This window comes from Sarcophilus harrisii, chromosome 6 (genome assembly GCF_902635505.1).
Source record: "Sarcophilus harrisii chromosome 6, mSarHar1.11, whole genome shotgun sequence".
NCBI lineage: Eukaryota > Metazoa > Chordata > Mammalia > Dasyuromorphia > Dasyuridae > Sarcophilus > Sarcophilus harrisii.
The window spans coordinates 124,510,574-124,537,466 of record NC_045431.1 but is presented as its reverse complement, the minus strand read 5'-3'; the positions used below and the strand labels follow the sequence as shown (position 1 = coordinate 124,537,466).

The following is a 26,893-nucleotide window of genomic DNA, read 5'->3' as shown; positions in this document are numbered from 1 at the left end:
AGGTGATATCAATTTATGTTCCTGTGAAATAATACAATTGAATAGAAAAGAAATCCTCTTTCTGAAATCCAGATAGATTTATTTTGCCTTTCCCCCATATGTATATGGAGATAGCTTCCCCTTATGAATTTCTTGTTCTGTAAAGACACCATTTGTAAAGGATTTAATATGGTGTCAGACACATAGTATATGCTATATAAATGCTCATTTCCCCTCCTTCATGAATCCAAATCATGCATTTTTCATAGATTATCATAATAGACAAAAATGTAATCTTTTGCAAATGAAACAAAATTTTGAGTATATTGCAGATGATTTCAAAGTGACTCATCAATGTTCAATGAATATTGAATCGAAGTCCAAGGAAAATAATTCATACATTGGATATATTTGTGTGACATTAAGCATCTGCATGAAAACTGGAAAAAAAAATTGTCAATTAGGTATTTCCTAAACCAAAAGCATTGATCAAATAGCCTCATATAAAGTTCTTTTTTTGTTTTTTTTTGAGGAGGAGGGGAAATCTTTTATTTCAATGTTGGACATTATAAGATTTGTAATATCATTTTAGAATTTTTTTTTTTATCATTCTCTGCTGGTTCCTAGATTGCATCCTTGGTTTAGGAACTTTAAATTTCTTTGCAAATGATTTTGCTGATGTAAAAGAATGTCTCCTAAAAGGGTTCCTCAACAATGTCCTTAGTCCCTAGATGTTTACAGAGACTGATTTCTTCAATTCACTCTTCAAATCCTAATGTGGGAGTCTATTCATATTCAAATAACTCTTTTATAAGTTAGAACACTGAAATTATGTATTGAAAATATATAAAAGAAAGAACTCTAGTTGGGGGTTGATAATCTTATTCAAGGTAGGTTATCTATTCATGTTCAAGTTTTTCTTTAAGCAAATGGAACAATAGGAAGTTACATTTGAACAACTAAATTTGACTTGTGATTTTGTTAAGTAATATAATATTTCCATAATGCAAGTGAAAGAAGTAAGTCAAAATAATTATAATTTTGAATTTAAAATATTTAATGGTTTTCTTCTGATTTGAAAATGGCATAATTTCTATTTTAAATATATCCAGAAGAAAACACACACACACACACCTCAACCTTTTCTTTTTCCTGTACATGATGCTTTTACTTTCAAAATATTCTTAATTTGTTCTGTAAAAATTATGCCATTCTAATAATTAGTTTGGCAGAATTCATTTTGGGGGAAAGACTGATTAATAAACTTTATTACAGAAAGTGAATGCATCCAAAAAGGTTCCTAGATACACTTTTTGACAAGAACATAAATGTAATGTTCAGCTAGCTTTCTGGAGGGCCTTGGGACCAGCCTTAGTCTCAGCAGAATAATCACCACAAGAATAGTCAGAGATAGAATGTCTATCTTCCAGTCCTTGTTGGCCCTTATGTGCCTTATTGTAATTACATCATTACAGCATACTGATTATGTATGAACTTAGAGAACCATTCCATCACTATACTAAGTACTAAGTTTTTATGTGATCTAGAGAACAATTATCTCATCAAGTCCACTGAGTTAACTCCTTCTTTCAAGAATACTTGTTTCAAGTATATTTCTCCAAAGTTCTGCCCTCTATACATAAACAGGGAAGAGATACTTTGACAATAATTGCTAGATTAAGCCCAGGTTTTTTGAGTATTTTTGTTTTTTAAAGAAGGAGTCATTGAAAGTCTTTTTATTGCCTATTTGTTTAGTTTTTTTAATTGCTTGTTTATTTAACCATGATGCTAAATAACTCATTTGGCTGAAGTTTTTAGCATGCATAATAAATAGAAATCCAGCTGAAATTGGAATGTACTTCCTTTCTTCGTAAAAATAGAAATTCCTTCATAAAAAATTTATTCAAGATGTCTTTTTTGCTAATAATTGCTGTTCAGGTAGAGATGTTAACAAAAATTATTGAATTTTCCATTTGTAGAAATTGCTTGTTATTTTCCATTCATTATTTTTTATTTATTCCACTTACTTTGGTACTTTAGCTAAATATTGTTTTCCCAAACACTATTTACATCACTTCATAGAGAAAAATAAAATGCTTTTATCATCATTAAAGTCAAAAGAGGAAATAATGTTTCATAGAAATAGACTCCAGAACTGAGTCTATTGGGACATTACAGATTGTTAAGTAATGTAGTAGATAATTTTATGCATTCTTTTATCTGAACTATTATAAATACACTAGGTGGATTGAAGCCAGAGTATATTTCTGATTAAAGCTTACCTTCACTCACTATCCTTCTTAGGATGTTGCCTCTCTTTATTAACTTCTATTCCATTTGTTTTTTATAGAGTGGTTTTACCCCATTGCACATAGCTGCACACTATGGAAATGTTAATGTGGCAACACTTCTTCTTAATCGTGGAGCTGCTGTGGACTTCACAGCCAGGGTATGGATTGGAATTCTTCTCTTTCTGGATAGCAGTTAATGGGGACATGAATAAAATCCAAGTAAACAGAATACTAATTGTTTATTCAGAAAGTATCATTTCTTTTCTTCCTGCTAATGTGTGAGGCAGCAGTTCAGCGTTCAGTTTGGTCTTTAGAGATTCACATCACTAACTCCCAGCCATCATGGCTATGGAGTATAGGCCATGCACACTATTAATTTCTAATAAATGCTACTGAGGATGATATATATTGTAACTTCTTCCACATAAAGCAATTCATTTTAAGGAACTCTAGGGATAAATATCACATGTATCACTGAAATTGATATATAATATACATGTAGCATGGGCAATAGATTTTATGTACACACACACGTGTGTGTGTGTGTGTGTGTGTGTGTGTATATATATATGTATATGTATATGTATTTGAACAAAACTGCAATTTTGGGATAAAATTAGTGAGTAAATAAATTTGTGAGGATTGCAAATATAGAAATAATGCTTTCACATTATTATGGTTGATAGCCAGCAAAATTGGCTATTGGTAGATATGCTTTGTATGTCCTCAAATTTCTTCTCCTTTGAATCTAATTTTGTTTGATTTTATTTTAAAATTAAATTGTATTTTGTTCTGAGTTATTTTGAAAAATATGTCTTTTAAAAGATCATGTTTTTTCTATGGTAACTAATTTTTAAATATGTGTACATGTTTAAAAAAACAAAAACAAAACTACTAAGAAAATAAGTACTATAAGAAAGACAATGGACAATAATCCAATAGTCTAGAAATTCAGTTAGGATTTTTGAACAGATAGTTTCTTACAGTACAAGAATGTTCCCTTTGTCTCTAAATGAACATATTATGTCATTTGTTTATTCCACCAATCCTCATCATTGGTGAATTCTTGTTATTGGCTGACTTTCATTCAATGAATCATTGGTTCCTTTTCATTACCTGTATCCTTTTCATTTCCTATATCCTCTGACTCTATGGAATTTTGTGGTTCATGTGCTTTTTAGTTCTTTAAACATCAAAGAAAAACAAGATAGCCTGGGGGAAGTACTTTAACACATGTTATGCCTCTGTTCAAAGCCATCATTCTCTTTCTCTTATTCAAACCAACATGCTCTTATTTGGTCTTTCCATGCATAGAATGGCATTACTCCTCTACATGTAGCTTCCAAAAGGGGAAACACAAATATGGTGAAGCTGTTATTGGATCGTGGAGGGCAGATTGATGCCAAAACCAGGGTGAGTGTTTAACTCCTTTGCTGTCCTTCTGTTACTATTTCTTTGTGTCCTGGCATCTCAAAATCCTGGTACTCAGATGTAAGCAATTTTTTTTTTTGTGAAAATGAAACTTTCTTAGATACTGCTCAAAGTTACTTAGTGGCACAGTGATAACATATTGGATTTAAAATTAGGAAGATCTGAAACCAAAATGCAGCTTTAGACATTTACTGTGTGTGTGTCATTTTTTCATCTGTCAAATGAGAGCGTTGGACTTACTAGTCTCTGAAGTCCCCTGAAGCCCTAAATCTTTAATCTTAGGATCTTCAAAAGGCCATATAAGAGGAGTTTTAAATTGTGCTTAGATCAAAGTTTCATCCCTCCTAGCAGTTCAAAAATGGAATTACCAGATCTTTAGACAGTGTAGTAAATTAAATTTCAGAACTTATGTCCTTGAATTGTTTTTATTATAAATGGCAAGAGTATATATAAATTACTCTTATGTTCAATGAGCAGCCACATAGTCCAGTGAATAGAGTAGCAGCCCTGGAGTTCAGAGGATCTGAGTTCAAATCCGATCTTAGACACTTACTGTATGACCTTCTACAAATCACTTAACCCTGTCTTCATTTCCTAGACTAAAATGAAAAAGGAAATGGCAAATTACTCCAGTATTATTACCAAGAAAACCTCAAATGGGGTCACAAAGTCTCAGACAAGACTGAAACAACTACAACAATAATTTAGTTTGGTGGTTCTAGATATTTACTTCTAGACAATTTTTCTAAGCAATTTTATATTTTAATAATTTTTTGAGAAGGCCTTTATAAACTATTTTCTAAGAAGTCAAAATATATATCTTAACTAAATAATATATTTTAGTTTTGAGGCAATATTTTTAAGAGGTAAATTTAATTTAATATTTTCAGAGGTAAATTTTTTAAGATGTTTTAGTATTAAGAGATAATATGTCAATTTCATATTTATTGTATTATTTTCAAATCTCATTTGTTGTGAGTTAACAGCATTTTACAAATATTTATTTTATAACTGTCGACAGCATAAAATATTTGGGAAGCTATCTACCAAAGGAAAGTCAGGAATTATATGAGCAAAATTACAAAAAACTTTCCACACAAATAAAGTGAGACTTAAATAATTGGAAAAATATTAAGTGCTCCTGGATAGGCCGAGTGAATATGATAAAGATGACAATACTCCCTAAATTAATCTATTTATTTAATGCTGTACCAATCAGACTTCCAAGAAAATATTTTAATGATCTAGAAAAAATAACAACAAAATTCATATGAAAGAACAAAGGTCAAAAATCTCAAGGGAATTAATGGAAAAAAAAAGTCAAATGAAGGTGGTCTAGCTATACCTGATCTAAAACTATATTATAAAGCAGCAGTCACCAAAACCATTTGGTATTGGCTAAGAAATAGATTAGAATAGATTAGCTAATAGAAATAGATCAGTGGAATAGGTTAGGTTCACAAGACAGAATAGTCAACTATAGCAATCTAGTGTTTGACAAACCCAAAGATCCTAACTTTTGGGATAAGAATTCAATATTTGACAAAAACTGCTGGGATAACTGGGAAATTAGTATGCCAGAAATTAGGCATGGACCCACACTTAACACCATATACCAAGATAAGATCAAAATGGGTCCATGATTTAGGCATAAAGAACGAGATTATAAATAAATTGGAGGAACATAGGATAGTTTATCTCTCAGACTTGTGGAGGAAGAAGAAATTTGTGACCAAAGATGAACTAGAGACCAATTACTGATCACAAAAGAGAAAATTTTGATTACATCAAATTAAAAGGCCTTTGTACAAACAAAACTAATGCAAACAAGATTAGAAGGGAAGCAACAAACTGGGAAAACATCTTCATAGTTAAAGGTTCTGATAAAGGCCTCATTTCCAAAATATATAGAGAATTGACTCTAATTTATAAGAAATCAAGCCATTCTCCAATTGATAAATGTTCAAAGGATATGAACAGACAATTTTCAAATGATGAAATTGAAACTATTACCACTCATATGAAAGAGTGTTCCAAATCACTATTGATCAGAGAAATGCAAATTAAGACAACTCTGAGATAGCACTACACACCTATCAGATTGGCTAAGATAACAGGAAAAAATAATGATGAATGTTGAAGGGAATGCAGGAAAACTTGGACACTGATGCATTGTTGGTGGAGTTGTAAACGAATCCAACCATTCTGGAGAGCAATCTGGAATTATGCCCAAAAAGTTATCAAACTGTGCATACCCTTTGATCCAGCAGTGCTACTACTGGGCTTATACCCCAAAGAGATACTAAAGAAGGGAAAGGGACCTGGATGTGCCAAAATGTTTGTGGCAGCCCTGGTTGTAGTGGCCAGAAACTGGAAAATGAATGGATGCCCATCAATTGGAGAATGGTTGGGTAAATTGTGGTATATGAATGTTATGGAATATTATTGTTCTGTAAGAAATGTCCAACAGGATGAATACAGAGAGGCTTGGAGAGATTTACATGAACTGATGCTAAGTGAAATGAGCAGAACCAGGAGATCATTATATACTTCAACAACGATATTGTATGAAGATGTATTCTGATGGAAGTGGATTTCTTTGACAAAGAGACCTAACTCAGTTTCAATTGATCAGTGATGGACAGAAGCAGCTACACCTAAAGAAAGAACACTGGGAAATGAATGTAAACTGTTTGCATTTTTGTTTTTTTTCCTGGGTTATTTCTACTTTCTGAATCTAATTCTCTCTGCAACAAGAGAACTGTTTGGTTCTGCACACATACATTATTTCTAGGATATACTGAGACATATTTAACATATATAGGACTGCTTGCCATCTAGGGGAGGGAGTGGAGGGAGAGAGGGGAAAAATTGGAACAGAAGTGAGTGCAAGAGATAATGTTGTAAAAAATTACCCTGGCATGGGTTCTGTCAACAAAGTTATTATAATTTTTTAAAAAATTAACCATAAAAAAACAAATATTTATTTTATCCTCACAATTCTGAGATAGGTACTATTATAACTCCATTTTACAGTGAGGAAATTGAAGCAGACAGGTTAGATGACTTGTTCAAACTCATATAACTATTAACAAAGGTAGAAGGAGTTCTGGGACAGAACAAGATGGTAGAGTAAAGCTTGGAAGTTGCTCAAATTGTCCTAGTTTCCCTTGAAAATCATATTAAACTAAGCCTCTGAATAGAGTCTGATGGAATGAGACCACTCTCCAGCTCAAGACAGGCAGGAAGGATTTCAAGAAAGGTCAGTCAGCTCAACTCAGATGGAGTCTGGGAAAGCTAGTGAGAGGGTCTTAAACAGAGCAGGTCAGCGATTGAGACACTCGGTCCTGGATCAGTTGCAGAGCAGATCAGTGGAGCAGTCTCCAGTCCCAGCTCAGAAAGCAAATTCTGGGAAACTAGGCTGTTTCTTGGAAAGAGCAGGCAAAGCTACCCCCTATAGTGAGCAAAATACCAAACACAAGGGGCCTTTATAATCAAAGTCAAGGTTCAGAGCTACACAGAAAGCTTGGGACAGCATCCCCTTTACCCCAGGAGCAGAGTTTGACCACACAAGTCAAAAAGAGGAAAGAGTTACCAAAAGAAAAGGAAAGAAAATAAACAAGAAACAGAAAAGAACCTTGAACATAGAAAGCTACTATGGTGACCGGGAAGATCAAAACATCAACTCAGACGAGGACAAAATGTCCATAGAGGAAATCTCGAAGAGTGATATGAATTGGTCTCAAGCTCAAAGAGCCTTCTTTGGAAGTGCTCATAAAAGATTTTTAAAGGCAAATAAGAGAGATAGAAGAAAAAAAATGAGAAAAGAAATGAGAAGTATGCAAGGGAGAGTCAACAACAGGAAAAGGAAGGCAATTCCTTAAAAAAATACAATTGGTCAAATGCAAAAAAAAAATCCACTGAAGAAATCAATTCTTTTAAAAAACGCAATAGACTAAATGCAAAAAAAAATCTACTGAAGAAAACACCACCTTGAAAATTAGAATTAATCAATTGGAAAAAGATACAGAAGCTAACTGAAGGAAAAAAACACATTAAAAACTAGAAGAAGGAAATGGAAGTTAATGACTCTATGAGACATGAAGAATCAATCAAACTAACTAAAAAGAATGAAAAAATGGAAGAAAACGTGAAATACCTAATTGGAAAAAGAGCTGACCTGGAAAATAGATCAGAGAGAGACAATTTATAAATTACTGGTCTAACTGAAGGCCATGACCAAAACAAGAGCCTAGATAGTATTCTTCAAGAGATCATCAAGGAAAACTGCCCTGGTATACTAGAATCAAAGAGGAAAATAGTCATTGATAAATTCCATTAATCACCTCTGGAAAGAGATCTCACATGGAAAGCCCCAAGGAATGTTGTTACAAAAATCTAGAATTATAATCTCAACGAAAAATAATACTGTAAGTTGCCAGACAAAAGCAATTCAAGTATCAAGGAACACCAGTCAGGATTTTCCAGGATCTGGCAGCATCTATAATAAAGGATTGGATGACCCTGGAATACCATATTCTAGAAGGCAAAGGACATAGGGTTGCAACCAAGAATTAACTACTCAGAAAGACTAAGCTTCATATTTCAGGGTAGGAGATGGATCTTCAATGGAATAAGAGACTTTCTTTCCTTTCTACTGGAAAAAAAAACAATTCAACAGAAAATTTGATCTTCAAACACAGGACTCAAAAGAAGCAAAGAAAAGTAAACAGGAGGAAAAAAAAAATATATATATATATGTATTTAAAGGTTAAACTGCGTACATTCCTAGATGAGTAAATGATATCTGTAACTCTTGAGAACTGTATCTGTTAGTTAAAGGGGACATCACATGGACAACATGTGTGGTTTTGAATGGACTCTGATACGATAATATCAAAGAAAAAGATATTAAGAAAAAGACATTTCATAGGGAAAGGGCTGTATGAGAGAATAGGAAAGGGGAAGTATAATGGGACAAATTAGATTACATGAAGAGGCACAAAGACTTATTATAATTGAGGGAAAGAAGGGTGAGCATTTGAGCATTGCCTGAAGCTTGATTTCATCAGTTTTGGCTCAAAGAGGGAATAAATTAATCATTGAGTTGGGTATAACTATTTATCTTACATTATAAAGAAGCAGGAGGTGAAAGGGGAAAGAAAAGGGAGAGGCTGGAAGAAGGGCGGACAGAAAGACTAGGAAAAGGGCAAAAGAAGGGAGGAGGGGTGATAGAGGATAAGACAGGTACTACTGAGGAAGGATAGGGGGGAAAAGAGAAAACAAAAGTATATACAGGGAAGGAAATAGGATAGAGGAAAATACAGAGCTACTAATCATAACTGTAAATATGAATGGAATGAACTCTCCCATAAAATAAAAATGAATAGCAGAGTAGATTAAAAAACAGAGTCTTACAATATATTGTTTACAAGAAACACATTTGAAACAAAGAGCTACATACATAGTATGGATAAAAGCCTGGAGTAGAATTTATTTTGTTTCAGCTGAAGCAAAAATGATAGTAGCAATCCTGATGTCAGATAAAGCAAAAGTAAAAATAAATCTAACTAAATGAGATAAGGAAGGAAATTACATCTTATTGAAGGGAACCATAAACAATGAAATAGCAATAATACTAAATGTATTTGTACCAAGGTAGAGCATACAAATTCTTAGAGAAGATATTAAGCCAGTTACAGGAAGAAATATACAGCAAAACTATATTAGTGGGGGACCTCAACCTTCACCTTTCAGAATTAGACAAATATTACCATAAAATAAACAAGAAAGAAACTAGGGAGATTCATAGAATCCTAGAAAACTTAGACATGATAGATATCTGGGGAAAATTGAAAAAGGACAAAAAGGAATATATCTTTTTCTTGGCAGTGTACTTGCACAAAAATTGACCATGTATTAGGGCATAAAAATCTCACAGTCAAATGCAGGAAGACAGAAATAGTAAATGCTTCCTTTTCAGAAAATGCATCATTTTCCTGATGAAATAAAAATTATATTTAATAAAGGATCAGGGAAAGATAGACTAAAAAACTATTGGAAATTAAATTATCTAAATCTAAATAAAGAGTGGATAAAACAACAAATCACAGAAACAATTGATATGACAATAATAAAACAATATACCCAAACCTACGTATGGGATGCAGCCAAAGCACTTATGGGAAATTTTATATCTCTAAATAGTTACATGAATAAAGTAGAGAAAGAGGAGCTTAGTGAATTATGTATGCAACTAAAAAAGCTAGAAATAGAACAATTTAAAACTCCAATTAAAAACAAAAACAAAAAAAGGTAATTTTTGGTTAATTCAATTAGAAAAGGAAAGGAAAAATAAAACCTAATTACCCATATCAAAAATGAAAAATTTGAACTTGCCACCAACGAAAAAGAAATTAAAGTTATAATTAGGAGCTATTTTGCCAATCTAATTGAAATGAATGAATATAAAAAAAAGAAATGAATGAATATTTCCAAAAATATAAATTAGTCAGTTGAACAGAAAAGAAAATCAACTACTTAAATAGTCCATTTTAGAAAAAAGAATTGAACAAGCCATCAGTGAAGTACTTAAGAAAAAATCTCTAGGCCAAATGGATTGGCAAGTGAATTCTACCAAACATTTAAAGAACAAGTAATTCCAATACTGTGTAAACTATTTGGAAAAATAGGAAAAGAAGGACTCCTGCAATTTCCTCCTGTGACACAAATATGATTCTGATACCTAAAACAGGAAGAGCCAAAACAGAGAAAGGAAATTACAGAGCAATCTTCCTAATGAATATTGATACATTTTAAACAAAATATTAGCCAAGAGACTAAAACAACTTATCAGTACAATAAGGATAATGTATTGACCATGCTTGGTCATACCAGGAATACTTGGTCATACCAATCTATGCTTGGATTTATACCAGGAATGCAGGGCTAGTTCAATATCAGGTAAACTATTGCCATAATTGACCACATCAATAACAAAATCAACAGAAATCATATGATGATCTCAACAGATGCAGAAAATAACTTTTAACAAAATACAGCACCCATTCCTGTTAAAAATACTAGAGAGAATAGAGATAAAGGGGCTTTTCCTTAAAATAATAAGCAGTGTCTTTTTGAAACCAACAGCAAATGTTATTTTTAATGGAGAGAAACTGGACACACTCCCAATAATATCAGAGTGAAACAAGGATGCCCATTATCAGACTGCTATCCAAAATTGTACTAGAAGTATTGACTTTAGCAGTAAGAAAAGAAAAAGAAATTAAAGGGATTAGATAACAATAAGGAAATAAAACTATCACTCTTTGCATATACTTAGAGATCCTAGAAAATCAACCAAAAACCTACTGGAAACAATTCACAGCTTTAGGAAAGTTGAAGGATATAAAATAACTTGGGAAAACTGGAAAATAGTATCAGAAACTCAGCATAGACCTACATCTCACACCCCATTCCAAAATAAGGTCAAAATGAGTACATGATTTGGGTGTAAAGGGTGATACCATAAGCATAAGATTAGGAGAGCAAAGGGTAATTTACTTAATCAGATCTTTGGAGAAGGGAAAAACTTATGGCCAAAGAAGAACTAAAGAACATTATGAAATGCAAAATGGACAACTTTGAATACATTAAATTAAAATGCACAAACAAAACCAACACAAACAAGATTAAAAGAGAAATACAAAGCTGGGGGAAAATCTTTATAGCCAATATTTCTGATAAAAGTTTCATTTCTAAAATATATAAAGAACTGTCAAATGTATAAGAATATATGTTATTCTCTAATTGATAAATGGTCCAAGGAAAGGAATAGACAATTTTTAAATGACAAAATTATAGCCATCTATAATCATGAAAATTTTTTCTAAGTCAATATCAATTAGAGAAATTATAAATTAAAACAACTCTGAGGAACAACCTCATACCTCTCAAATTAGCTAAAATGACAAGAAATGATAATGACAAATGTTGAGGGTATGTGGAAAAACTGAAACACTAACACGTTGATGGAGTTGTTCTGGAGAGTAATTTGGAACTATGTCCAAATGGCTACCAAACTCTGCATGCTCTCTGACCCAACAGTGCCATTATTGAATCTGTATCCAAGAAAATCCTAAAGGAAAGAAAATGACCCACATTTGCAAAAATGTTTATAGCAGTTCTTTTTATGGTGGCAAAGAATTGGAAAATGAGTAGATGCCCATCAGTTGGAATGGCTGAATAAGTTTGGTATATAAAATAATGGAATATTATTGTTCTATAAAAAATGAGGACTAAGCTGAGTTTAGAAGAGCTAGGAAAGATGTACATGAGTTGTTGCTGAGCAAAAGAAGCAGAAGCAGGGATACATTATACACAGTGTCAACAAGATTATACAATGATCAACTATGGGAAGATTTGGTTCTTCTCAGTGGTTCAGTGATCCAATGCAATCCCAATAAACTCTGGATAGAAAATGCCATCTGCATTCAGAAAGAGAACTATGCATATTGAATATAAATCAGCACGTGCTTTGTTCACTTCTTTGTTCTGTTTTTTTCCTCTCTCGTCAAAATTATTTCTCTCTTAACATGATTCATAAAGAAATATGTATTTAAAAAGTTAATATACATGTATAACCAGAGAAAAAAGTAAAACAATAAATTAAAAAAAGGAGAATCAGAGGTAGGATTTGAATGTAGGTCTTCCTGACTCTAGACCCAGCGCATTATCCATTGTGCCACCTTGCTGTCATTGTTGTCATCTTCTTCATCATCATCATCATCATGAATTTTTTGAAATGCCTATTTTTTGGAAAAAAATATTTTACTGTGCTCACGGCCTAATCCCAAATTAAAAATTGGTTTGGGGTATATTCTATCTGAAAGGAATTAAAAGAAGCTGAGAATAACCAAGTCATATTATTGTATTCCCAACAGCTTTATGTGTAACTGGAGCAAAACCGGATTATCTTAAAATTTCATTGTATATGGATAGATTATATTTGTATGATAATATTTACTAAATTATAAGAGAAATAAGAAAAATAATAACAATTTTTAAAAATTGACTTGTCTAACTTTTATTGAATCTGAGCTCCTGAGCATCTCTGTGCTATTTTTGCCTTTTTTGTATTTCCAGTGCTTCAGTTCTCAGCACAGAATAATTGCTTAATAAGTGCTGATTGACTAGATATATAAGGTCATCATTTTAGAACTCTAAGATCTTTTGAAACTGTGAAATCTAACTTCCTCATTTTAGGAAGAAAGAAACTGATATTCAGAGAGATTAAGATCACATAAGTAACAAATATGAAAACAAGCAACCAAACATGAATGCTTAACAATACTTTAGGAAATACAAAAGTCATCTAAAGCAGATGTTGTTATACATAAAAGAGAAATTACAGATAGAAGAGAAGCCAGGACAGAGCTTTTCAGAACAGTAACTGTCATCCAAAGGACACTGAAGAATAGTCAGACAGAAGACCCAGTGCAGAACAGCATCAGAAAGTGTTCATAGAAGAGAAAGTATCCAGGATGAAAGGAAGATTTGTGTCAAAAATTTCAAAGAGGTTAAAAAAAAGATGAGGACTAAGGAAATGCCATAGGATTTAACAATTAAGTTACCTTGGAGAAAACTGTTTCAGGAAAGCAGTGGGGTTAGGGAAAGGAATTAAGGAAAGGATTAAAGGACTTCCGGGCAAGATAGCGGAGAGGAGGCACACAGATGTGTAAGCTCTGTGTTTTCTCTCAGAATTCATTTCATGACAAGCCTCTGAATTAATGCTTGACTGAAAAAAAAAACCCACAAATAGTTACCAAGAGAAGACATCCTTGAAATTCGCCAGGAAAGGTCTGTTTTTGCTCGAGGGTGGGGACGGTTTTAGATCAGGCAGCGGCAGCGGGAGCTTGGCAGGCAGCTCACAGCCAAACAGAATGGAGGGGGTTGGGGTGTGATCTCAGCCGTCTCTGTGGGGAGAGCTTTGCTACAGGATTGGATACTTTGCCCTGGCAGCAAGTCAGTAGCCCAGCAGAGAAGCTAAAAAAACACCCGGGGTGAAGAATATAATCCCAAACAGTTGGAGTCTCTAGGACCTGGCCACCCCTCCCCCACAGTGTCTCAGCAGGCTTTCAGAATCTCAGAGCTCAGGCACAGCTCAGTCCTGCTAGTGCCTCACTGCTGGGCCCCCCTCCCTATCCCCCCCCCCCCGCAGTCTGTAGAGGAAGCTCAGTAACACCACCCAGCCCCTCCCCCCAAAGAGCAAATTCCATTTGTTTTTTTTTTCTTTTTTTCATTGCTAGTTTGTCTTTGATTCTTCTCTGACAAAATGAGCAAAAAATTGAAAAGGACCTTAACCTTAACCATTGACAGCTTCTATACGGAGAGAGAGCAGGAGGAGACTAAAAACAACTGTCTCCAGGTGAATCCCCAAAGGAGGAGATCATCTGTTCCTCAGCACAGATAAATCTCATAGAAGAAATTAAAAAGGCTCTCACAAGAGAGCTACAAGAAAAATGGGAAGAAGAGAGGAAGGCTTGGTTTGGAGAAGTCATCCCACTCATTTAAAGACAGAGTGGATAACAAATCAAATCCTTGAAAAATAGGATTAGTGAACTGGAAACAGAAAATGACTCTCTAAAAAATAAAATTGGCAAAATGGAAAAAAATTCCATAGAACAAAACAACTCAATTGGAAAATTAGAAAAAGATATAAAAAAGTGAGTGAAGAAAACACTTCATTGAAAATCAGAATCGAACAAATGGAATTGAATGACTTGAGGAGACAACAAGAATCAGTCAAGCAAAACCAAAAAAATCAAACTGGAAAAAAATGTGAAATACCTTTTTGGGAAAACAACAAACTTGGAAAATAGGTCTAGGAGAGACAATCTGAGAATTATTGGACTCCCAGAAAATTTTATGAAAAAAAGAGCCTGGACACTATTTTCCAGGAAATTATCAAAGAGAACTGCCCAGAAGTCATAGAAGCAGAGGGTAAAATAGACATTGAAAGAATTCATTGATCACCTACTGAAAGGGATCCTAAAATCAAAACACCAAGAAATATAGTGGCCAAATGCCAGAACCCTCAGACGAAGGAAAAAATATTGCAAGTGGCTTGAAAAAAACAATTCAAATATAGAGGAACCACAATAAGGGTCACCCAGGATCTAGCAGCATCCACATTAAAAGATCGAAGGGCCTGGAATATGGTATTCTGAAAGGCTAAGGAACTTGGTATGCAACTAAAACTAACTTACCCAGCCAGAACGAGCATCTTTTTCCAGGGAAGAAGATGGACATTCAACAAAATAAGTGAATTTAATCTATTTCTGATGAAAAAACCAGAACTTAACAAAAAGGTTGATCTACAAATATAGAACTCATGAGAAACCTAAAAAGGTAAAAAGAAATCTTGGGAACTATATTTCTGCTATAAAGATGTATAAAGAATACATGTATACCTTGTTCTAGAAACTAGAGGTCGAAAGGACATTGTACCAGAAAAAGGATAAAGTGGGGGTGCTACATCTCACAAAGAGGCAAAGGAAACCTATTATATCTAAGAGAAAGAATGGAGGGGGATGAATATAATGGGTATCTTACTGCCATCAGAATTGGCTTTAAAAGAAAAATTGTAGACATATTCAATTAATAGTGAAAATTCTCCCACCTCACTGAAAAGTCTCTGAGAAGGGAAAAGTGAAAAGAGAAGGAATAAGCTAAGTGGAAGGGAATGCGGAAACTGTGAGGGAAAGGAGCAAGATAGGGGGAGGAACTCTAAGGTGGGGGGGGGGGAGGGATACCAAAAAGGGAGAGCTGTGAGAAGCAAGTGGTGCTGACAAGTTTAATACTGGGAAGGGGGGGAAGGGGGAAAGAAGGGAGAAAAGCATAAACAGGGTAAGTTAGTTAACAAGATGGCAAGTAATACAGAATTGGTAATTTTAACCATAAATGTGAACAGGGTAAACTCCCCCATAAAAAGGAAGCAGTTAGCAGAATGGATTAAAAGCCATAATCCTACAATATGTTGTTTACAGGAAACACACCTGAAGCAGGGAGATACATGCAGAGTAAAGGTAAAAAGTTGGAGCAGAATCTACTCTGCTTCAGGTGAAGTCAAAAAAGCAGGGGTAGCCATCCTGATCTCAGATCAAGCAAAAGCAAAAATTAATCTAATTAAAAGAGATAAGCAAGGGCACTATATCTTGCTAACGGGCAGCATATATAATGAAGCAATATCAATATTAAACATATATGCACCAAGTGCGTAGCATCTAAATTCTTAAAAGAGAAATTAAGAGAGCTGCAAGAAGAAATAGACAGCAAAACTATAATAGTGGGAGATCTCAACCTTGCACTCTCAGAATTAGATAAATCAAACCACAAAATAGATAAGAAAGAAGTCAAAGAGGTAAATAGAATACTAGAAAAGTTAGATATGATCGATCTCTGGAGAAAACGAAATGGAGACAGAAAGGAGTACACTTTCTTTTCAGCAGTTCATGGAACCTGTACAAAAATTGACTATATATTAGGACATAAAAACCTCAAACTCAAATGCAGTAAAGCAGAAATAGTAAATGCATCCCTTTCAGACCACAATGCAATGAAAATGACATTCAACAAAAAGCCAGGGGAAAGTAGACCAAAAAATAATTGGAAACTAAATAATCTCATACTAAAGAATGAATGGGTCAAACAGCAAATCATAGACATAATTAATAACTTCACCCAAGAAAACGACAATAATGAGACATCATACCAAAATGTGTGGGATGCAGCCAAAGTGGAATAAGGGGAAATTTCATATCTCTAGAGGCCTACTTGCATAAAATAGAGAAAGAGAAGGTCAACGAATTGGGCTTGCAACTAAAAATGCTAGAAAAGGAACAAATTAAAAATCCCCAGTCAAACACTAAACTTGAAATTCTAAAAATAAAAGGAGAGATCAATAGAATTGAAAGTAAAAAAAACTATTGAATTAATTAATAAAACTAAGAGTTGGTTCTATGAAAAAACCAATAAAATAGACAAACCCTTAGTAAATCTGATTAAAAAAAGGAACGAGGAAAATCAAATTGTTAGTTTTAAAAATGAAAAGGGAGAACTCGCCACTAATGAAGAGGAAATTAGAGCAATAATTAGGAGTTACTTTGCCCAACTTTATGGCAATAAATTCGACAACTTAAATGAAATGGAAGAATACCTTCAAAAATATAGCTTGCCCAGATTAACAGAGGAAGAAGTAAATATCCTAAACAGTCCCATCTTAGAAAAAGAAATAGAACAAGCTATTAACCAACTCCCTAAGAAAAAATCCCCAGGACCAGATGGATTCACATGTGAATTCTACCAAATATTTAAAGAACAATTAACTCCAAAGTTATATAAACTATTTGAAAAAATAGGGATTGAAGGAGTCCTACCAAACTCCTTTTATGACACAGACATGGTACTGATACCTAAACCACGTAGGCTGAAAGGAGAGAAAGAAAATTATAGACCAATCTCCATAATGAATATTGGTGTTAAAATCTTAAATAAAATATTATCAAAAAGATTACAGAAAATAATCCCCAGGATAATACACTATGACCAAATAGGATTTATACCAGGAATGCAAGGCTGGTTCAACATTAGGAAAACTGTTAGCATCATCGACTATATCAATAACCAAACTAACAAAAACCGTATGATCATCTCAATAGATGCAGAAAAAGCATTTGATAAAATCCAACATCCATTCCTAATAAAAATACTTGAGAGGATAGGAATAAATGGACTTTTCCTTAAAATAGTCAGGAGCATATATTTAAAACTATCAGTAAGCATCATATGCAATGGGGAAAAACTAGAACTTTTCCCAGTAAGATCTGGAGTGAAGCAAGGTTGCCCACTATCACCATTATTATTCAATACTGTATTAGAAACACTAACCTCAGCAATAAGAGTTGAGAAAGAGATTAAAGGAATTAATGTAGGCAATGAGGAAACCAAACTATCCTTCTTTGCAGATGTGATATGATGGTATGCCTAGAGAACCCCAGAGACTCTACCAAAACGCTATTAGAAATAATTCATAACTTTAGCAAAATTGCAGGATACAAAATAAATCCCCATAAATCCTCAGCATTTTTATACATCACCAACAAAATCCAACAGCAAGAGATACAAAGAAATTACAAAATAACTTTCCAAGAGAAAATTTGGGAATCATTCCAAAGAAAATAGGAATTATATGAAAAATAAAAAAACTTTCCAACAAAAAAGTCAGACTTAAATAATTGGAAAATATTAAATCTTTTGGATATGAAATATAAAAAAGATGAAATACCCCTAAACTAATCTATTTATTTATGCTATACCAATCAGACTTAAGAAAATATTTTAATTCTAGAAAAATAAAAAAAAAATTCATATGGAAGAAAAAAGGTCGAGAATTCAAGGGAATTAATGAAAAAAAATCAAATGAAAATTTAAAGATCTAAAACTATATTATAAAGCAGCACCAAAACCATTTGGTACGCTAAGAAATAGATTAGTTGATTAGTGGAATAGGTTAGGTTCAAATAAAAAATCCTTTAAAACTATTTTGAAAACCCAAAGATCCAACTTTTGGGATAAAATTCATTTGACAAAACCCTGAAATAAATTAAGGGAAAAGGATCAACCCAACGAACAAATTACCAAGATAAGATCAAATGGGTTAGGAAAGGATAAAAATGAATTATTAAAAATAATTAATTTCAGACTGAGGAGGAAAATTTGGACCAAAAGATGAACTAGAGACCAACTTCACAAAATAGAAAATTTTGATTATATCAAATTAAAAAAGCCAAACAAAAAAACTTCAAACAAGATTAGAAGGGAAGCAAAAACTGGGAAAACATCTTTATAGTTAAAGGTTCTGATAAAGGCCTATTTCCAAAAAATATATGAAATTGACTCAATTTATGAAATGATTCTCCAATTGTAAATGTTCAAAGGATTTGGAATAGACAATTTAAATGAGAAATTGAAAGTATTAATACCTGTGAAAAAGGCCAAATTATTGATCAGAGAAAAAAATTAAGAAACTTGAGATACCACTACACACCTGCGATTTAAGATGACAGGGAAAAAATAATGTGAATTTGGAGGATGGGGAAAACTCGACACTGATGCATTGTTGGGTGGATTGGAACCAAACCATTCTGAAGAACAATCGGTTATGCCCAAAAGTTATCAACGTACCCTTTATCCAGAGGCACAAGTTTTACCCAAAACATACTAAAGAAAAAAGGACCTGTATTCCAAAAGTTTTGTGGAGCCCTTTGTAGTGGGTCAGAAACGGAAAAAAAATGCCCATCAATTGGAGAATGGGTTGGGTAAATTGTGGAAAATAAAATGGGATTATTGTTTTTAAGAAATGACCAGCAGGATGAATACAGAAGGTTGGGAGACTTACATAACATGCTAATGAAATGAGCCAGGAGATTTATTACTTCAAAACGATTGTTGAAGAAAATTTAAAGGTTTCTTTGACAAAGGCCTAAAGTTTAATATCAATGATGGATAGAAGTAGCTACACCCAAAGAAAGAACACTGGGAAATGAATGCAAACTGTTTGTATTTTTGTTTTTCTTACTGAGTTATTTCTACCATCTGAATCCAATTCTCTCTGTGCAGCAAGAGAACTATTTGGTTCTGCACACATACATTGTATCTAGCATGTACTGTGACATATTTAACATATATAGGATTGCTTGCCATCTAGGGGAGGGGGTAGAAGGAGAGAGGGGAAAAATCGGAACAGAAGTGAGTGCAAGGGATAATGTTGTAAAAAATTACCCTGGTATGAGCTCTGTCAATAAAAAGTTATAATAATAATAAAAAATAATATTATTTTTTAAAAAAGGAAAGGATTAAAGAATGAGTGGGAAGTGGAAGGAATTGGAGGAATCAAGTGTAGATGATTTTTTTTCTTTTAGTTAGTTTGTCCACTTAGGGGTAGAGAAAGACAAAATACCAACTCAAAGGGCCTAATAATAATAACAATATCTATGTATGATGCTTTAAGATTTGCAGAGTAAATTATGTATGTATTGTATGTATAAATTATGTATGTATTGTATACATACAAAATGTGTGTATTCTTCTGTATGTGTACGTATGATATCTCATTCAGTTTTCATAATAGTCATTTGAGGTAGGGGTTATCTTTAAAACTGTTGGACTGAATCTGAGAGAGGTTGTCCAGGGCACTGCAGGTGAGGCAACATTTGAACTTCGATCTTCCTATCTCTCAAGTCTACTACCTTCTCTCCTAAAGCCATCCATATGGGTAAAGATTTTTTGTTTGTTTTGTTTTTAGAATGAGGAAGATGTTTGCCTTCAGCAAAGAAAAAGACTATAGCTACTTAGCTTTGTTTTTCATGTCAAATGAGTTTAACAGGTAGGAGTTGGAATACTTTTAAGAAAAAGCAACCTCAAAATAGCTGTGAATAAATGTTTCAAAACTATAAAGAAGAAGCTTGGCTCCAAAGAAGCAATGTGAGAAAATATCTTTCTCTATTTCTTTAGTCTATAGGTGTGGGACATTACATATTATTGTCAGATTTTTTTTTTAATGTATTGATCAGTTGTGCTGATTTTTCCTCCCTTTTTATTATTTATTTTAAAACTTTCTTCTTATAAGGAATGACTTTTTGGGAGGATATAGAAAAGGAATCCAGGAATCCAGAGATAGACCTGACTCAGACTAGGCTCAGGTTTTCTGTTGGCATGAAAAATGAGGCACTCATAATTCATTCAGCAGTTAAAATAATTGAGCAGCAGCATAAAAAGGATATTCAAGAAGGATACCCTAGCACTTAGTTGGGAGTAGACATGATCCCAACATATTTACATCATCTAAGAAATTTCATCTATTCAGGGTGTGACAACTACTGAAGTTCCTTCTACAGACTCACTGGACTTTTCTGTCATGCCCCTCAGGGCTACCTTTGCCATTTTCATCCTCCCCTTTCATGTATTTTTTCCCCAATTGTGAACACAGTGGCATAGGTGGTCATATGTAAGGATTGTGAAGTTAGTGAGTGAGCCAGATTGGCTGGAGTAGAGAAGCAGCAAATAAATCTGAAAAAAAGCTAAATTGGTGATAGATTCTAGAAGAGCCTAAATACCAACTGAGGAGAGTATATTTTGTAGTGATTGGGGAGTCTTTTCATGATTTTTGGATGGAGCAATGGCCTGATGAAAGGTGTTAGAAAACTGTCCTTAGAGATCAAAGTAAGTGCCTTATTTAAATATATTTTAGTCCTTCTCTGCCAGTTATGTGTTTTTGAGTGTTTTTGAGTGTGTGTGTGTGTGTGTGGGTGTGTGTGTGTGTGTGTGTGTGTGTACCTACTTACGTATAAGGATGAAAATTATGGTATAAATGTAAATTTTTTTAAAAATTGCTTTCTCTTCAAAGAAAGAACTCTCTCATTGAATGTTATAGTGCTGGATGTGTGCTTGCTTCTTATATTAACAGAATTAACAATAAGGTTCAAAAGTGTTCATACTTTAGTATATATGAATTTATTTTGGTTGTCTTTTAACTGTTATTTTAAACCTTCTCATTCTTTCTTTATTTCTTACTCTCCTTTTCCCCTACCCTAGGTCCCAGGAAATAGTACAAGGAATAGTAACTATTTTATTAACCCATTTTTTGGAGTATTTTTAGGTATTCTATGCATGAGTAGATTTACCAAGGTATTTTTCACCAAAAAACATACTACAGAGAAAGGCTGCCATTACAGCAGATTTAGTGAGAACAGCCTCATCTTTTATTCAAGTTTCTTCTTTCTCAGAAAGCAGGAGTCTTTTAAGTTTGCTCAATTCTAGGAATGTTCTGATTTGAACATATAGTCCCGAGAAAACTCTGCCACCCTTTTGCATTTTTAGACAGTTTTTGTGCCATATCTTTTAATATAATTATGACAAATTTTCAGCTGACAACTGCAGATCCAAGCAGAACTAAAATCATTTGTGAGAAAATGCCTAGGTTATTGTTGAGTTAAGCACTAAACAGGGAATTCCCAAAGCAAGCAAAGAAAACAGAAGGGAAAGGGGAAAGGATAGTAGAAAGACATGAGAGATATCTGCTTCCATGAGACTACACAACTTTCTTTTTGACCTTTCAGAATAAGTAACTGGCTGATTGGCCAGGAAATTTCATCCATCAAGTTATTTTGATGGAGGAGATGGGAAGGTTAATATTTTCTTTTTCCTTCCCTGTTTCTTCTTTTTCTTGGAAATTTTTTATATATGTAAAACTTAAATACAAAATGATAAACGAAAAAAAATTGTCATTTACACAACAGAACATAAGAGAGGATTCAATATAAAACAATAAATTTCCATTTCAAGAAAACATATATAATAAAGACCACACATTGCTTTTAAAACTGCCCATTTCAAAAAATTTTGTTTCCTTGTTGGTTTTCTTTTGTTTTCTTCTGTGCACTTTTTCCTTTATTTTTTCTCCTTCCCTTCCCATCCCCTTTAAAGAAGGCTATAGTTAAATGTGGACACACATATAGATATTTATACACATATACATATATATGATTAATTTTTTACTTTTTGATTGAGCAAGTAGGAATTATGGACATTTACTTACTTGGTAACATTGGCTAAAAGAGAAAAGAAAAGAAAAAAGACATGCTCCATTGATGTCATCTTGTAATTCTCTTATCAGGATGGGCTGACACCACTTCATTGTGCAGCACGGAGTGGGCATGACCAGGTAGTAGAACTTCTTTTAGAACGAGGAGCCCCCTTGCTGGCAAGGACCAAGGTGAGTTTCTCCAGGAAAGTCAGTGACTTTGGATGATCATCAAACTGCTTTTTGGTTGTAAAATTTGTCCATTTATTGGACATTTATCTTCCTCTGATTTGAGTGTATATGTGTGTGTGTGTGTGTGTGTGTGTGTGTGTGTGTGTGTGTGTGTTGTTTTGGAGATTGAGTTTCTTTATGTTGCCTAAGCCAGAAGTATAGCAGCTACTCATATTATCCTAATATTTTTGTTCATCATGGAAACTTTAATCTGCTTGGTTTTTCCAAACTGGCTGAGTTAGAACCTTCTTACACTGCCTGGTCATCCCCTATTACAGTAACTTACTTTATATCAGTGCTGAATTTAATGCAGACACTCCAATGGCTTTGGCCCTACCTCAGCTCAAAACTCTTGAACTCTGAACTTAAGCAAACCATTAACCTCAGTCTTCCCAGCAGCAAAGGTTCTAGGCATGCACCATGAAATCCAGTAGCAGTTTTGCTTTTTAATGAAATTTTCCTACTATTTAAAACTTAAAATATCTGCATTCATATTCATGCATAGTTCTATATTTTAATGTTATAGTCTTTTTTTACATAAGGATAGGAACTGACCCAATGATTTTCCTTCTTTCCTTCTTTTTCTTTCCTTCTTTCTCCCCCGTCTTCTCTCTTTCCTGTTATCCCTCCTTTCCTTCTTTCTGTTTTTCCTCCCAAGTTCAGCTATTCCCCAATTTATGGACATTTTTGGAAATTTCCTATTCTTTGCCATCACTAAAAGAGCTGCTAAAAATGTTTTTATACACATAAGTCCTTTTCCCTTTTGTTTTTTTATCTTTGTTGGGTATAGACCTAGTAGAGGTATTGCTTAGTCAAAGGGTATATACACTTTTATATTCCTTTGGCCATAGTTCCAAATTGCTCTCCAGAATAGTTGAATCAATTCACAACTTCCTCCAACATTTGTTATTTTCCTTTTATGACATATTAGGCAATTTTACAAGTGTGAAGAAATAAGTTAAAATTGTTTTAATTTGTATATCTTCATCAATAGTGATTTACATATAGCTCTGATTATTTTGCCTGAAAACTGCCTGTTCTGATCTATCTTTTTATTTATCAGTGAGGACTGGATCTTATTTCTAACAATCTGACTGTTTTCTAATTTGTTTGAGAAATGAAGTCTTTATCAGAGAAACCCAGTATAAAAACTTGTTTTCACAATAATGATTACCAATTTTGTATTTCCCTCCATCCTATTTTCTTCCTATTTATCCTACTCTCTCCTTTTACCCTGTCCATTCTTAGAAGTGTTGTTTTTGACCTTTCCCTCCCCTAAACTGACCTTTCTTTCACCAGCTCAGTAATGCCAGTCTCCCCCTTTTCTTATCCCCTTCCTTTCCCATTTTTCTGTGTGGTAAGAAAGATTTCTACACTCAACTGAATGTGTATATTATTCCCTCTTTGAGCCATTTCCAATGAAAGTAAGATTCACATGCTCTCCTCCCTCTTTCCCCCATTTTCCCCTCTCTTGTAAAATTTTTTTCAGTCCTCTTTTATGTCTGATAATTTGTCCCATTCGACTTTTACCTTTCCCCTTCTTCCCAATGCATTTTTCTCTCTCATCCTAGATTTTATATATTTTTTTGATAATCACACTTGTACATTCAATTCATACATCTGCTATGTATAGCCTTTCTATATCCCTAAGAATGAGATTTTTAGGAATGATAAATATCATTTTCTCAGCTAGAAATATAGTTAACCAGATAGAATATCTTATGATTTATCTTTGCTGTTTACCTGTTTATGCTTCTTTTGTATCTTGTAATTGAAAATCAGACTTTCTGTTCAGCTTGGGTCTTTTCAACAGAATACTTGAAAGTTCTTTATTTCATTGATTTTCCACTTTTTCCCTTGAAAGATTACACTTTGTTTGTGCGTAGGTGATTCTTCATTGTCTTTTGCCCTCTGGAATATCATATTCCAATCCCTCTTATCCTTTATGTAGAAGCTGCTAAATTTTGTATTATCCTGGCTGTGGCTCCACAATATTTGAAGTGTTTCTTTTTGGCTGCCTGCATTATTTTCCTTTTGACCTGCTAGGTCTGGAGTTTAGCAATATTATTTCTAGAAGTTTTCATTTTGAGATCTCTTTTAGGAGGTGATTGGTGGATTCTTTCAATTTCTGTTTCACTCTTTGGTTCTAGAATATCAAGGCAGTGTTCCTTGATGATTTCTTGAAAGATGGTGTGTAGGCTCTTTTGTTGATCATGATTTTCAGGTATTCCAATAATTCTTAAATTATTTCTTCTGAGTCTATTTTTTTCATTTCTGTTTTTTTCCAACAACATATTTCACATTATGTCCTTTTTTCATTCTCTTGATTTTATTTAATTGTTTCTTGATGTCTCATAAAATTATTAGTTTCCAGTTGCCCAATTCAAATTTTTAAGGAATTATTTTCTTCAGTGAGCTTTTGTATCTTTTTTTCCATTTAGCCAGTTCTACTTTTTTAAAGCATTTACTTCACATCTATGCCAACAAGTTTTTAAGTTCCAGACTTGGAGTTTGAACACAATTTTTTCACATTAAGACAAACACTATTCACTAACAGCTTTCAAAGGTTTTGGTTTTGACACTGAAAAAAACTAAAAATGAGACAGTGGGAATCAAAAGCATAGAGGGGAAGAGTTGGAAGAAATTTTAGAAATCCTCATACCTCCCCATTTTACAGATAAAAATTATGAGTTCCAAAGAATTTAAGTGATTTATCCAACACATCCTACCCTGATGTGTAGGATTATGTTTAAGTATACAGAAATGATGAACTCTCCATCTTAGAACTGTGGATCTCCTGTTATCTTTGAGTCAAAAGCTATTCACTCAATGTGGTTCTGAAATACCCAACTTCTTATTTCATTTAGAGCATATTCAGTTGTGGAATGTAAGACTGAAGAGTTGATAGAGACCTTAAAAATGATGTAATTGTTTTAACTAACCCCAGAGTGTGTAAATAAAACGTTTTACTTGAGTTTGTGAAAGTGCCAGAACCTAGGAGTCAAGTATCTTGCTTTTTAGTAAAGAGCAATACTTATTTAGGAAAATTTCTGGACAATGTCAAGCTTCTTAATTCAAGTAATGCTTAGAAATGTAAATTTTCAGGACACTAAAAGTTATATCATATATTTAAAGTGTTCAGGCTACTGTGGATTTCTGTACCAGTAACCAAAGTTAGAAGAGAAAATTTATAGAATCCATTCTTAGTGGTTTTCTGGGTATTTTTTCTTGCTTAGAACTAAAAGTTATATCATATATTTAAAGTGTTCAGGCTACTGTGGATTTCTGTACCAGTAACCAAGTTAGAAGAGAAAATTTATGGAATCCATTCTTAGTGGTTTTCTGGTATTTTTTCTTGCTTAGAATGGACTGTCTCCACTTCACATGGCTGCGCAAGGAGACCATGTTGAATGTGTGAAACATCTGCTACAGCATAAGGCCCCAGTGGATGATGTCACCCTGGATTATCTGACTGCCCTCCATGTTGCTGCACACTGTGGCCACTACCGTGTGACCAAACTTCTCCTGGACAAGAGAGCTAATCCTAACGCCAGAGCCTTGGTAAACATGGCCCACTCCACCTCAATGAAACACAAAAGGGGGTTATCAACTCAATGTTTACTCACTGATCATGCAAACAAAAATAGGGAAAAATAGGACAAAGACATTCCTATCCTACTTATCATACATCATGCTCCTTCTTCTTTTAGGTTTTTTTTTTCTTTTTTGGCTGTTTTCTGATGGTAAAACAGCATAGATTTAAGAGGTCACTGACATTATTACTGAAGTCCATTTGTTGCAAACACACTAACCCTTGAGGTTAAAAGGAATTACAAGAAGGCAGAAGTAAATTGTTTCAATTTTTCAGGTGCTTATAGGGTATGTTAACTTGAATATAGGAAATTATTGAGATTTTTTTTTCTTAAAAAGGAAAACAAGAGTTAAAAATGGTGAATTTAGGAAGTATTTTCTAAATTAGAAGGAAAATATCAGTTCTTTATTTTCATTCACATCTGATACTTTGTTGAAGTATATTTTCGTTGGGCAATTAAAGATGTTTATTAAAATCAATATAGGGTGTGTCAAAAGTCTTGGTGCAATCTTTAAGTATCAGAACTTTTAAGTTGTCAAAGTTTAAAACGGCACTAAGACTTTTGGGATTATATATGGCTGTCTACAATTTAATTGACTGGTCACTTGACTTTGTAAATAAAATTAGATAAGAAAAACCCTGTGAATGATAACTGATTTTTTTTTTTCTGGACAAATTGATTCAAGGGGGCCAGGGAATTGATATATTTTTTTCTAAACACTTTAATAA

At 33.5% G+C, this 26,893-nt stretch overlaps 1 protein-coding gene across 44 annotated transcripts in view; it reads left to right on the top strand.

The window, feature by feature from the left end:
* The window catches only part of ANK2 (ankyrin 2), an 819,525-nt gene that overhangs the window by 654,121 nt on the left and 138,511 nt on the right, over nt 1–26,893 (top strand). For all 44 annotated transcript variants that reach the window (XM_031944040.1, XM_031944043.1, XM_031944046.1 and 41 more), the window contains 4 exons: nt 2,330–2,428; nt 3,585–3,683; nt 22,435–22,533; nt 25,936–26,133. In XM_031944040.1, coding sequence (XP_031799900.1) covers nt 2,330–2,428; nt 3,585–3,683; nt 22,435–22,533; nt 25,936–26,133 — 495 coding nt within the window. The remainder of the gene's footprint in view (nt 1–2,329; nt 2,429–3,584; nt 3,684–22,434; nt 22,534–25,935; nt 26,134–26,893) is intronic.